Source organism: Schistocerca serialis, chromosome 6 (genome assembly GCF_023864345.2).
Source record: "Schistocerca serialis cubense isolate TAMUIC-IGC-003099 chromosome 6, iqSchSeri2.2, whole genome shotgun sequence".
Taxonomy (NCBI): Eukaryota; Metazoa; Arthropoda; class Insecta; order Orthoptera; family Acrididae; genus Schistocerca; species Schistocerca serialis.
Genome location: NC_064643.1, coordinates 86,673,444 through 86,688,252, shown reverse-complemented (window position 1 = coordinate 86,688,252; position 14,809 = coordinate 86,673,444). Strand labels below are relative to the sequence as shown.

The window sequence follows — 14,809 nt, the reverse complement described above, 5'->3', positions numbered from 1 at the left end:
AGAGGTCCTGCTCTCAGCGGATCCAGTTGACGATTTCTTAGTGGAGCAGAATAAGCTTTCTGGGCCTGCGCCTACGGAATGGCTGCTGCAGTTTTATAACAACTGTCTTCCTAAAATCTGGAAGAGGAGAACGATCATCGCCACACTGAAACCCGGCAAGTAGCTGCTATGCCAAGAACTTTCGCCCTATAATGTTCGGAAGAATGTTACTTAATCGTCTCTGCCGTGTCACCGAACCGCAACTGATCCCACAATAATCTGAGTTTGGTGCAATAAAAATTGCACAAAATGATTTAGAGCGCGGTTTGGTCACAAGAGCAGTGTTTGTGACTCCGTCCGCAGCTTGCGGTACTGTGCAACACAATACCGTGTTCCAAGAACTATATCAATTAATAACGATTTTTGGTACCTGTAACACTTGAAAATCCTCTAAGGCCGAAATCTAGATTGTGGAATAAAACCTGTTGTATAGTCAAACGACGGTTAAATCTTTCAAAGAATTAACGAGAGATTTTGACCTAACCGAATTCATGGGAACTGTCCTTTAGGACCGTAGATTCTACGTCGAACTAGATGGCGGGGAAAGTAGATGGAGAATACAAAAACGCGTTGTACACTAAAGTAGCGTCATAGTACCATCCTTGTCTGAGATGTAAGAGTAACGATTAGCCACAACTTTTTAACACAAAAATCTTCAATTATGCTGCCGATCTGGCGCTAATGGCTCCAGTCAAATATTCCGACTTCACACCCTCGCAGGGGGAGTACTAAAATAAATACGCGAAACCGAAACCTGCTAAAACTAAAGTATGCGCTTTTCATCTACGAAAAAAAGACGAAAATAGAAAATTAAAAGATGTATGGGATGGCATGGAGCTGGAGCACTGTCATAATCCAAAATACCTGGAGGTGGCTCTGGACCGTGCGCTGACGTTCAGGCACCAGTGTCCAAACTTTAATCAAAAACTATGCGCCCGCAATAACATAATCAATAAGTTCACAAGCAATGGATGAAGTGGCCAACCGACAGTACTCAGAACATCGGCACTTGCATTACGTTACTTTGCCGCTGAATACCCGTGCCGACTTTGGTACAGTTGTACCATGTGGATGTTGCCGTCAAGGAATGACATCAGAATGCTTGAGGGCCGCTGCTACCTACAAACTCTGCAGTCTGGTGGGGATAGCCTCGCCAGATATAAAGACGGTAGGTTACCGCTAACACAGAGAGATGCAAAATGGAACTGAAAGCTGCTCACCCATTGCGTGGACACCAATTTCCGCTAAGCAGGCTGAAATCTAGGAAGAGCTTACCAGAAACTTCCGTCCACGAGAGAGCATCACCGTCAATGGCACGACAAAACCTGTGGTCAACCAGAAACGCAGATATCGCATCATGGATCCCAGCTTCGGAGGCCCTACCCTCAGTAGAAAATCTGCAATGTAAAACGTGGAAGTCCCTCAACAGACTGAGAAGAGAGGTGTGTAGAACAAAGGATAATATGGCCAAATGGAACGAAGTGGGGGTGCATAGAACACAGGATAATATGGCCAAATGGAACTGTCTTGGGGACCTGTCAAACCACCTAGCCCCTCTGCAGCTGTGGCAACTTTCCTCTCGGTTGGAGGATTTACTGTGGGCCAGAGACAATGCCGTCGAAGTCGCTAATTTTTGGTCTGACTACATTTAGAGCTTGTAATGTATTTATTTACAACTATTATTATATGGCTCTAATTGTCTCATAGTATATATATATATATATATTCTCTTTATGTATTAATTTTATATATTTAGTCTCTTTTTCTCTTTCTGTCTATTTGGTATGCAACGCTTTTGACACGAATAAATAAATAACTTCCCTCCGCCGTGGAAACAGCTCCAGCAGTATAGCTCCAAGCACGGGCTATTTATAGCGGCGCAGCTACACCCATTGGCAGATTTCCGCCTATGCTATGGGCCAACTAATGTGCCGGCTAATCGTAACCCTTCCATCAGGGACCGGTAGGAGCCACCGACACAGGACTTTGCACCTATCCAACGTCACCTCCGAGAAGTATCATCGGCCAGTTGCTGCCGAGTACACTTTCCTTCCTTCCAGTGGAGAACTTCGTTGAATTAGTCTTTACTTTCTTAATCTTAACTAACTTTAAGTCATACATGAATGACTGACATTGATTGCGAGTGGGTGTTGATGTAAATCAATGGGGGAAAGATGAAAATTTGTGCCAGACCAGTATTCGAGACCGGGTCTCGTGCTTACCAGACAGTTGCTCTGACCAATAAGCCATCCGGTCACAGTGGTTAGTGCATCTGCACGGCCTACCCTGGTACTCCTCCCGTCAGACCCAAATTTTCAACTTATCCACACACTACGAATACAGTGCCCATTGCCCATCATCCTTATTACTCATGGCATTTCCCTGATTCTCGTAATAGTTGGAGCCCGGTGCGCATTCGAACCGAAGAGATCATTGTCCGTTTCGTCTTAATTATATACATGTGTCGTCTATCTGAAATAACAGCCACTAAATATATTTAAGTAACTTTTTAGTTTTCCAGGCGAACGCCTGATAAAAGTCTGTGAGAGTTCGGTGTTAAGTATTGTAAGCAAATGTTTTTTGTTTAGCTGATATCCTATTGTGTTGTAATAAACATTCCTCTAGTTGACTTGGAACGTGTGGTTTCTCAGGCATCTAACTACGTGAGATATACCAGAAAACAGTGTGGAGAATAAAGCAGAGTGGATCCAAGGCATGAGAACAGAAAGCAGATTCAAATGGATGTAGGTAGCGACAGTTACGCAGAGGTGGAGGGGCTCCCGTAAGATAGAGCAGCACAAGGAACTGCATCAAACTAGTCCTCGGTCTAAAAACCACAACCAAATTTTCAAGGAAGTGGACTAAAACTGCATTCCAGCGTTTCTCATGACTGAAAAAGGTGAAGTGTATAGCAGCGTAGCAGTTTTCACCGCCTATGGGCTCGGAGTTGAGACAAGCAGGAACGTACTGAGGACGTCGTTCTGCGGCATCCACTTCCTGGCCATCACGTTGGGCGGCAGGCGCGGCACCTTGGTTGGGTCCACCTTCCAGAGCACCCTCTGCGGCAGCTCGGAGAAGACGTCCAGCAGCGCCTGGAGCTTCTCCGGCGCGAACGTGTCTGGCCGCACCATGGTGCCCAGGCTGAAGTACACCACGCCCTGCGGGCTGCCGTCCAGGAACTGCTGCAGCTCCTGTAAACGAGTACCAGCCACGAAGGTGAGTGGGGAAGGCGCCGTGCTCTCGCCAGAGTACAGTGGGTGTTGACACTTTAGTGGATCAGTGGTGACTTCATATAAATTACTAACGAACAGAGTGGGCGAGCTAAAAAGGTCCCGGAAAGAATTTCATGCACCTTAGGAGAGGCAACCCAACGTACATAATCTGCTCTGGGTTCGGATGATGTCGGCTGGGTCGCCTGTCTTAAGCTGCGTGAAATATGTTCCGGGACATTTTTATTTTGAGCACCCTGTACAAAAAACATATTACAGTGCCAAACATAGTGTCATTTAACCAGCTTTGCATTTGAGTCGAACTGAAATATTAGCTTCACGATGATACCATCTGTGTCACATTAGCATGTCACATTGCTTCAGTTTGACTAAATAAAAATCGTAATTTCTCATTTCTCTCTCCGATACAACTAAAATTCTAAGATACATATTTATCCCGAGCTTGTCTGCAGTAAAGACGATTTACAAGAAATTCTGTTTTCAAACAGTCTCCACATACTTCGAGAATCTCTCTCTCTCTCTCTCTCTCTCTCTCTCTCTCGCTCTCTCTCACTATTGTGAATTTGAGTAGGTTCAAAAAAATGTTCAAATGTGTGTGATGTCTTATGGGACTCAACTGCTAAGGCCATCAGTCCCCAAGCTTATACACCACCTAACCTAAATTATCCTAAGGACAACGACACACCCATGCCGGAGGGAGGACTCGAATCTCCGCTGGGACCAGCCGCACAGTCCATGACTGCAGCGCCCTAGACCGCTCGGCTAACCCCGCGTGGCATTTGAGTAGGTTTTTTATCTACTTGATGTAATGCATGCAATTACAAGTAAGTTTAATCCCCTTTTATGTCTGTATGACTTAGGATATGGCACCATACTGCATGTTCTACACCTACACCACACTCCGCCAAGGCACCTAATGGTGTGTGGCGGAGAGAACTTTCGGTACCACTATCTGATCCCTCCACACCTGTTCCACTCGCGGATAGTGCCTGGGCAGTATGATTGTCGGTAAGCCTCTGCATTGGCTGTAACTTCTCAAATTTTCTCCTCGTGGTCAATACGCGAGATGTATGTGGGGGAAGTAATATGTTGTCTGACTCCTCCTGAAAAGTGTTGTCAAGATATTTCAATAGTAAATCTCTTCGTGATGCACAACGCCTCTCTTGTAACGTCTGCCAGTGGAGTTTGTTTTGCGTCTCCGTAACGCTCTCTCGCTAGCTAAACGATCCCGTGACGAAACGCGCCGCTCTTCGTTGGATCTTCTCTATCTCCTCTATCAGCCCTACCTGATGGGGATCGCAGATCGATGAACAATACTCAAGATTCTGGTGAGCAAGCGCCTTATAAGACACTTCTTTCGTGGAGGAGTTACATTTCCTTAAGATTAATTCTATGAATCTTAGTCTGGCCTCTGCTTTTCCCACTATTTGTTTTGTATGGTGATTCCACTTAAGGTCACTCTCGATAGTTACGTCTACATATTTTACGGCAGACGTTGTCTAGAGCTGTTTGTGATTAATAATGTAGCTGTACAGTTGTGGATTTGTTTTCCTATGTATGCGTAATATTTTACATTTATTTTATCGCTAGCTTTTTGGGAGAAGTAATTTTCGTAAGTTCTCAGTTAGCTTTGTTTTCGAAATATTCCACGTAAAATTTGACAAGTGAACAGTTAAAATTTTGTATTAGTCTACAAGCAAATACAAGAACTAATTACTTCAGTTAAAAGTCATCCATACTAAAATCGCTATTCAGTATTAAAAGTAACTGAATAAAACAGTAATCATAAAAAGTGGTTGTACGACATTAAGTTTAAAGGCCCATATGATTAATGACCTGTATCACATGTACATAAAAGTGTTTATTTTCATATATTTGTGTTTAAAAAGTGTTTCCATATTCTGTCTAGCCGGCCGGAGTGGCCGAGAGGTTCTACGCGCGACAGCCTGGAACCGCGCTGCTGATACAGTCGCAGGTTCGAATCCTGCCTCGGGCATGGATGTGTGTGATGTCCTTATGTTAGTTAGGTTTAAGTAGTTCTAAGTTCTAGGGGACTGATGACCTCAGACGTAAAGTCCCATAGTGCTGAGAGCCATTTGAACCCTTATTCTGTCTTTTCAGAAGTGTTAAGTTCCGATCTCAGTCAACTGATATAGTTTCTGGGTCCCCATACTAAGAGCCAATGTTACTATGATTTCTTATAGTGTTTCACTTAATCTCTTTAATCTTTAACGCAAAGAAGTATATTGTACCAAACATAAAATATACTGATCGTATCAGTTAACATACCAGTTTAAGGGTCTGTTACTTGTCAGTGTTTACGCAGACAAAAGCACTTCATGTCCATATTAGTTATGCTGCTCCCTTGTTGAATGATTTTGCGTAACGAGCCTCAGCTTGTTTGAGTTGAATATAGAAAGCAGACGTTAATGAGAGCCAGTGTATTGCCAGAACCTTTTCAGTTTCAGTCTGTGCTGCTCATAGAAAAATTAGTGTTACAAGAATTGCTAGATTGTGGTACTGTTTCGCCTCCTACTTGCAAAACAGACTCTAGTGCCAAGTAAAGGCATGCACAATGGTCAGTTTTCTTAATGAACATTATAATCTCATTGTACCATTTTGTCTAATTAAGCTGGGAGCCATTTTTCTTTCCCTTAGCTACAGTTTACTTTATGAGCACCAGATCCTTGGTCCCATTCCCATTACTTCAAATATGTCTCGCTGTCGAAACATAACCTTTTGTATAACGAAGCATAGTCCGATACCTTAACCATCAGCACAGGTACATGGTAATGGGAGTAACATTATTTGTGGATTGCTGTAATAGTAGTAGCCAGCTGTGATATACCGGGTGATCAAGAAGTCAGTATAAGTTTGAAAACTTAATAAACCAAGGAATAATGTAGACGCGTGAAAGATCTCTTGCGCGCGTCGTTTGGTGATGATCGTGTGCTCAGCCGCCACTTTCGTCATGCTTGGCCTCCCAGGTCCCCAGACCTTAGTCCGTGCGATTATTGGCTTTGGGGTTACCTGAAGTCGCAAGTGTATCGTGATCAACCGACATCTCTAGGGATGCTGAAAGACAACATTCGACGCCAATGCCTCACCATAACAGTTCTTTACAGTGCTGTTCACAACATTATTCCTCGACTACCGCTATTGTTGAGGAATGATGGTGGACATATTGAGCATTTCCTGTAAAGAACATCATCTTTGCTTTGTCTTACTTTGTTATGGTAATTATTGCTATTCTGATTAGATGAAGCGCCATCTGTCGGACATTTTTTGAAATTTTGTATTTTTTTGCTTCTAATAAAACACCATATCATTCCAAGCACGTGTATCAATTTGTACCTCTCTATCTACATTATTCCGTGATTTATTCAGTTTTCAAATTTATACTGACTTTTTGATCACCCGGTAAATTTTCTCACATAATAATTTTTATTTACAATTGTCATTTATTTAAGATATATCAGAGGTTACAAAAAGAAGAAACTACCCTCATGTATTGGAGCACACACTAAAAACTGTGTTCATTCAATTATACAATTAGGAGTATGAGGAAGGAGGGAGGAACATAGGTGCAAGTAGTTCCCATCATATCACTACTTCAGGTAATATGTGGAACAAGGAGAATAAAGTTTAATATATAGGTGATATTGGCGAAAATGTTGTCTGGGGCTGACAATTTCCACAAGAGATGCGTTCTTTATCGTCCATTTACAGTATTGTGTCAGTGACTTTGCCCACTAAGCTATATTTTTAACATATGAGTAGTTTTCGTTTTAGTAGATTTCCTTGTGATGGTGTGTGGTTCGATTTGCGTTGCCATGGAAAATACCGGGTGATCAACAAGTCAGTATAAATTTGGAAACTGAATAAATCACGGAATAATGTAGATAGAGAGGTAAAAATTGACACACATGCTTGGAATGACATGGGGTTTTATTAGAACCCAAAAAATACAAAAGTTCAAAAAATGTCCAACAGGTGGCTCTTCATCTGATCAGAATGGCAATAATTAGCATAACAAAGGAAGACAAAGCAATGATGATGTTCTTTACAGGAAATGCTCAATATGTCCCCCATCATTCCTCAACAATAGCGGTAGTCGAGGAATAATATTGTGAACAGCACTGTAAAGCATGTCCGGAGTTATAGAGAGGCATTGGCGTCGGATGTTGTCTTTCAGCATCCCTAGAGATGTCGGTCGATCACGATACACTTGCGACTTCAGGTAACCCCAAATCCAATAATCGCACGGACTGAGGTCTGGGGACCTGGGAGGCCAAGCATGACGAAAGTGGCGGCTGAGCACACGATCATCACCAAACGACGCACGCAAGAGATCTTTCACGCATCTAACAATATGGGGTGGAGCGCCATCCTGCATAAACATCGTACGTTCCAGCAGGTGTTTATCAGCCAGTCTGGGGATGATGCGATTTTGTAACATATCGGCGTACCTCTCACCCGTCACGGTAGCAGTTACAAAACCAGAATCACGCATTTCCTCGAAGAAAAAAAGGTACGATAACGGTAGATGTGGTAAATCCAACCCATACCGTGACTTTCTCGTCGTGCAATGGAGTTTCCACGACAGTTCTAGGATTTTCGGTAGCCCAAATTCTGCAGTTGTGGGCGTTGACAGACCCTCGGAGCGTGAAATGAACTTCGTCGGTCCACAACACGTTACTCTACCAATCGTCATGTTCCGCCATCTTTTGCAACGCCCCCACCGCAAATGCCCTCCGCTTCACTAAATTGCCAGGTAACAGTTCATGATGTCGATGGATTTTGTACGGATAGCATCGGAGGGTACCCCTAAGTACCAATCAAACAGTAGTTTATGGAATGTCGGTACGACGTGCGACTGCACGAGCGCTGACTTCCCCGTGCATAGGCGAACCCGCTACAGCCTGTGGCTTCGAACTTCGAAATCATTCTCGCCACAGCTGCACAGCTGCATTTGTCAACGGACCTTTACCCGTTCGAATCCCCTTCCTATGGCGATACGATCGTAACGCAGAACTAGCACATTCCCCATTCTAATAATACAGCATCACTAAAAGCGCCGCATCTCGTGGTCGTGCGGTAGCGTTCTCGCTTCCAACACCCGGGTTACCGGGTTCGATTCCCTGCGGGGTCAGGGATTTTCTCTGCCTCGTGATGGCTGGGTGTTGTGTGCTGTCCTTACGTTAGGTAGGTTTAAGTAGTTCTAAGTTCTAGGGGACTGATGACCATAGATGTTAAGTCCCATAGTGCTCAGAGCCACTAAAGGCGCCTTTTCAGGTAACGTCAACATGCTGCGACTGCTGGCGCATCTGATTCTCTCTCTCATTACAGCTCGTTTTATACACGATTGTCATGCGCAGTCACTGACGTTTTGCTGTCCAGCGCCATCTGTCGGACATTTTGTGGACTTTTTTTTGTTCTAATAAAACCCCATGACATTCCAAGCATGTGTGTCAATTTTTACCTCTCTATCTAGATTATTCCGTGATTTATTCAGTTTTCAAATTTATACTGACTTTTTGATCACCCCATACTTCGTTTCTATGATTGTCTTTTCTTCGGTACTCTAGTGAGAAACTATTGACGTTGGAGGTCGATAACAGTAGAATTGTAGATCACAGTGCAATATGTTTGTTGGCATGTTAGCAGTAGCTTACATGTTACGCAAGATATGAGTGTGCATTTGAGTGTTGATCTCAGCTGTCGAGCTGCCATTCGCCTGCGGCACAGTGGCCGTCCACAGCGGAGCCCCCACCATACCGCCGTCCCCTCCCCTACTGCACTGCCTGTGCCTGTACGCGCCAAGATACTTTGCGCGCCCCATACCTGTGGCAGCGGCTTCGGCTCCTTGACGTGCAGGCCGCCCACCTCGACGAGTCCCGGCACCGTGGGCACAGGGTGGCCGGCGCTCCAGTGGCTGTTGACCAGCAGCAGGCTCGTGTTGCGTACTATCTCCCTGATCGGGGGCACTGCATCGCCGAACACCTCGGCCAGCAGCTGGTCCATCCCTCGCTCTGCGAACCACCAGTCGCAGAAGCGGGCCGCGACGTGCAGGAACGAGTTTTTCACCCTCTGCCAGAAGGTGAAGGGCGCCGAGTGGGGAGAGAAGTACGAGTCCATGTAGGCAGGATGGTCTGGGTTTCCCATCTGCAACGGAGTTAAAAAAAAGTTGCAAAATGTATTTCTTTTCATTATTTAAATTAACGTTTACAATACAAGAAAGGGACTGACTACACCCGATAATCTACTGGCATCTAATCTAGTCCAGACTCACAATACTGTTCGTTGCATGATGCAACAACACAAATCATGTTGGGACAAAATGTTCAAATGTGTGAGAAATCTTATGGGACTTAACTGCTAAGGTCATCAGTCCCTAAGCTCACACACTACTTAACCTAAATTATCCTACGGACAAACACACACACCCATGCCCGAGGGAGGACGCGAACTTCTGCCGGAATCAGCCGTGCAGTCAATGACTGCAGCGCCCCAGACCGCTCGGCTAATCCCGCGCGGCTCATGTTGGGACATCTGCATCACAGAGTCTGCACCGTTTTGGTGCTTTATTTTACATGTTTTATTTGAACAGAGGTCGTAAGGTGATCATTAAGCCAAAGAAATAGTTATTTCTCGACGTACAGCCAAAGAGCTGCTTTGAAACATGGTTCTCGTGCAACTAGCTTCAACTATTACATCATATGGCAGACTTTAAGCTCACTATGGTATGCATCATGTGTCAATAATTCCAATAAATAATGCAGCACTTTCTTTCTGGGCCAATTTCTGTTGAAAAAAAAGGCGGAATTTGCCGTGGGACATCCATCGTGAAATACAACCACTTCAGCCGCTTTAGATTCATGAGGTCCCCGTACGTGGCAGCACTGTATGTAGCCTTCAAAATGGCGTCTGTAACGAAGGTGCATTCCAAGCAAAGAGCTGTCACTGAGTCTCTTTTGGCGGAAAACCAGAGCATCACAGATAATAATAGGCCCTAGCAGAATGTCTACAGAGACCTCCGTATTTAAGAGCAGGTCATTCAGTTTCATCTCCCTCCTGTTCACGGCTTTCTCACTGGCATATCTGCTGCACTTCCACGTTAGATGAAAGATCTTCCCTGTAACTGGTTACACAAATAAACCACGGTTAACGATATGTGAAGCAGAGCTCCGCGTGCTAGCCCTGTTGGGCCATTCGGTACCGATCTACCGACTGCCGTGTCATCCTCTGACAAATGCGGCATGGAAGGGCGATGATTCAGCACACCGCCCTACCGGCCGCTGTCGGCTTTCTTGGCCCTGGTGCTGCTGCTTCTCACTCAGGTAGCTCCTTAGTCGTCGACACGATGCTCATTCCATGCCGTTCCTGTCCTCTCAGGAGGAAAAGTCCATGGCAATACTAGGATTCGAACCCGGGTGTGCCACATAACGGCAGTGCTGACCATTGAGTTGGACAATAGGGTATGTAGTTGTAAGGTGGCTATAATTTCGCACCTAACAACCAGTCATCTACATAACGAGATTTTCACTCTACAGCGGAGTGTGCACTGATATGAAACTTCCTGGCAGATCAAAACCGTGTCCCGGACCGAGACTCGATCGAACCCCGGACCTTCGTCTTTCGCGGCAAGTTCTCTGCCAGCTGAGCTACCCAAGCACGACTCACGCCCCACGAAAGGCAAAGGTCCCGACTTCAAGTCTCGGTCCGGCACACAGTTTTGATCTGCCAGGAAGTTTCACTCATATACATACTTTGCCGTGATTTACAACCGCAATTAGGCATCATTTGATAGGTTGTATATTGTATACAGGGTGGTCCACTGACCGTGACCGGGCCAAATATCTCACGAAATATGCGTCAAACGAAAAAAACTACAAAGAACGAAACTTGTCTAGTTTGAAGGGGGCAAACCAGATGGCGCTATGGTTGGACGGCTATATGGCGCTGCCATAGGTCAAACGGATACCAACTGCGTTTTTTTAAATAGGAACCCCCATTTTTTATTACATATTCGCGTGTTACATAAAGAAATATGAATGTTTTAGTTGGACCACTTTTTTCGCTTTGTGATAGGTGACGCTGTAATAGTCACAAACATATGGCTCACAATTTTAGACGAACAGTTGGTAACAGGTAGGTTTTTCAAATTAAAATACAGAACGTATATACATTTGAACATTTTTTTCGGTTGTTCCAATGTGATACATTTACCTTTGTGAACCTATCATTTCTGAGAACGCATGCTGTTACAGCGTGATTACCTGTAAATACCACATTAATGCAATAAATGCTCAACCTCAATGCATTTGGCAATACGTCTAACGACATTCCTCTCAACAGCCAGTAGTTCTCCTTCCGTAATGTTTGCATATGCATTGACAATGCGCTGACGCATGTTCTCAGGCGTTGCTGGTGGATCACGATAGCAAATACCATTCAGCTCTCCCCACAGAAAGAAATCCGGGGACGACAGATCCGGTGAACGTGCGGGCCATGGTATGGTGCTTCGACGACCAATCCACCTGTCATGAAATATGCTATTCAATACCGCTTCAACCGCACAGGAGCTATGTGCCGCACATCCATCATGCTGGAAGTACATCGCCATTCTGTAATGCAGTGAAAATCTTGTAGTAACATCGGTAGAACATTACGTAGGAAATCAGCATACATTGCACCATTTAGATTGCCATCGTTAAAATGGGGGCCAATTATCCTTCCTCCCACAATGCCGCACCGTACATTAACCCGCCATGGTCGCTGATGTTCCACTTGTCGCAGCCATCGTGGATTATCCGTTGCCCAATAGTGCATATTTACCGGTTTACGTTACCGCTGTTGGTGAATGACGCTTCGTCGCTAAATAGAACGCGTGCAAAAAATGTGTCATCGTCCCGTAATTTCTCTTGTGCCCAGTGGCGGAACTGTACACTACGTTCAAAGTCGTCGCCATGCAATTCCTAGTGCATAGAAATTCATGGTGCAATCGATGTTGATGTAGCATTCTCAACACCGACGTTTTTGAGATTCCCGATTCTCGCCCAATTTGTCTGCTACTGATGTGCGGATTAGCCGCGACAGCAGCTAAAACACCTACTTGGGCATCATCATTTGATGCAGGTCGTGGCTGACGTTTCACATGTGGCTGAACACTTCCTGTTTCCTTAAATAACGTAACTATCCGGCGAACGGTCCGGACACTTAGATGATGTCGTCCAGGATACCGAGGAGCATACATAGCACACGCCCGTTGGGCATTTTGATCACAGTAGCCACACATCAACACGATATCGACCTTTTGCGTAATTGGTAAACGGTCCGTTTTAACACAGGTAACGTATCACGACGCAAATACCGTCCACACTGACGGAAAGTTACGTCATACCACGTACTTATACGTTTGTGACTATTACACCACCATCTATCACAAAACGAAAAAAGTGGTCCAACTAAAACATTCATATTTCTTTACGTACTACACGAATATGTGATAAAAATGGGGGTTCCTATTTAAAAATAGGCAGTTGATATCCGTTTGACCTATGGCAGCGCCGTCTAGCGGGCCAACCATAGCGCCATCTGGTTTCCCCCTTCAAGCTAGAGTTTCGTTCTTTGTAGTTTTTTCGTTTGATGCTTATTTCGTGAGATATTTGTCCCGGTCACTATCCATAGACCACCCTGTATATGAATATTTAAAGAAGACAGACATTGTCACGTACACCATGTAAATAGTTCTTAACGCTTATTACAAGATAGCTGATGGAGTGTCTTTATTACCAAAACGGCGTCGTGAATGATTGTAGAGGTTGGAACGCGAGTAGAAATGAAACAGCAGGCGTAACTCAAGCCCTGGGTGGAAAGGCCCGCACAGGTGTGTTGGTCCTGCTTGACACAGGAAGTTCCAAGACGGACGGTCTGGGCACCTGGACGCGGAAGCACAATACAGCGGCGGCCGGATGGTTTTGTAGCTAGGCCGGAAGGATAACTGGATAATACTTCAGAAACGCTGAAAGTCTTGGACGCAGCAGAGAGGAACGAGGAAACGTTACCCACCACACTGGGTTATTTACGAAGATTTTTTTCTCTGAGAAGCGTACCATTGTAAGAGTATACGTATTTCCTCGCAAACTTTCCACGCTCGATGAGGAAAGACTAAAATATGGTTGATTGGCGTTCGGAAGAATCTGTGGAGGGAGAATATTCCTTGGTTTCAAGAATATGATTCGCCTTCTGAGTTACGAGAGAGGGGAGCCGAGGTTTGATGGGAAGCCAGCAGTGGAGAGAAGCGGTCTTCCGTTTGGAGCACCCGGGTTTGACGGTCGCTCAGTATCAGCTTTTGTTGCTACAAAGGGAGATGCTGTCTATGCTCTCAGGAGATTTTATAGTTAGGATGGTTAGGCACTGTACTGTTGCGAACTCACACGTTTCTGAATTTCGCCTCCGGACAGGGGGTTGTCGTGGAGTATGCAGCGTTCAGTGATTGAGAGCACTTCTTCTGGCTACATTCACGTGGAGACGGTATCTGAACTCCATCCTTGTGGCTGGGAGTTCGCGTTTCTCGTTTGTCGAACACCGAGACGAGAAGACATTATTAGATTATACTAATCAGAGGATCGTCTTCTGCAGTCGTAGTGTTTGAATGAGCTTCTTGGTATTTTGTGGCTGGAGTTCTTCTGTTGTCGCAGACGTGTACGAGAACCACCACTCCAATGCACCGAACGCATATTGTTAATTGCTTCGGCTTATAAGGCTATAAACCTAAACAGCTATGATCACGTAAATTATATTTCGACTGGGGTTGTGCGCCACTGTAGATTATCTTTGAAAGTAGTGTCTTCTAGCGTTTGGTACGTAGATGATGTCAGTCGTCTCACGCTAGTTATATTAGATCGCGTAGCCATAAAAAGGGGCAGATTTGGGCAATTGATCAATCGTATTAGTTACTAAATTCATTTGCATCTCTCTTTATGTCCATTGGACATTGATATATAAACATTTGTAATAAAGGGGTTTTAATCTACAATAGTCCGCCTCCGTAGCGTAGCGGTAGCGTTACCGCCTACCACGTAGGAGACCCGGGTTCGATTCCCGGCAGGGGACTGAGTGTTGTGTGTCCTTCATCATCATTGACTCGCAAGTCGCCGAGGTGGCGTCGCCTGAAAAGGACCTGCAATACGGCGGCCGGACTCCACCGAATGGGGCCTCCTGGCCAATAATGCCATACGATCATTTCGTTTCATTTTAATCTACAATAAATGTATAAGCGGAAACAGCATTTATCATTTGCTAGTTACTAGTGCCCTTAATCATTCATTTATGTTTATGTTGTAATTGATACGTTAAAGAGCAAGACGGAGATAATCAGCATTAAGAGATCCTAAGATCTGCTTCAGGAGGTAGTCAAACTGGGCCTAATCTTCATTTTTGCGTTCTGTATTGCCGTCGTGCACATACATTTTACGCCTGCCTGGAGTAGCATCTCGGATAGTCTAAGCTTATTTGTGCACCACATTACCTTTTCA

General features: G+C 44.8%; 1 protein-coding gene across 1 annotated transcript in view; it reads right to left on the bottom strand.

Moving 5' to 3' along the window:
• LOC126484098 (UDP-glycosyltransferase UGT5-like) overlaps positions 1-14,809 on the bottom strand; it is a 118,612-nt gene that overhangs the window by 58,084 nt on the left and 45,719 nt on the right. Inside the window, exons 4-5 of the mRNA XM_050107474.1 lie at positions 9,114-9,434; positions 3,008-3,230 (exon numbers count right to left, since the gene is read on the bottom strand). Coding sequence (XP_049963431.1) covers positions 3,008-3,230; positions 9,114-9,434 — 544 coding nt within the window. The remainder of the gene's footprint in view (positions 1-3,007; positions 3,231-9,113; positions 9,435-14,809) is intronic.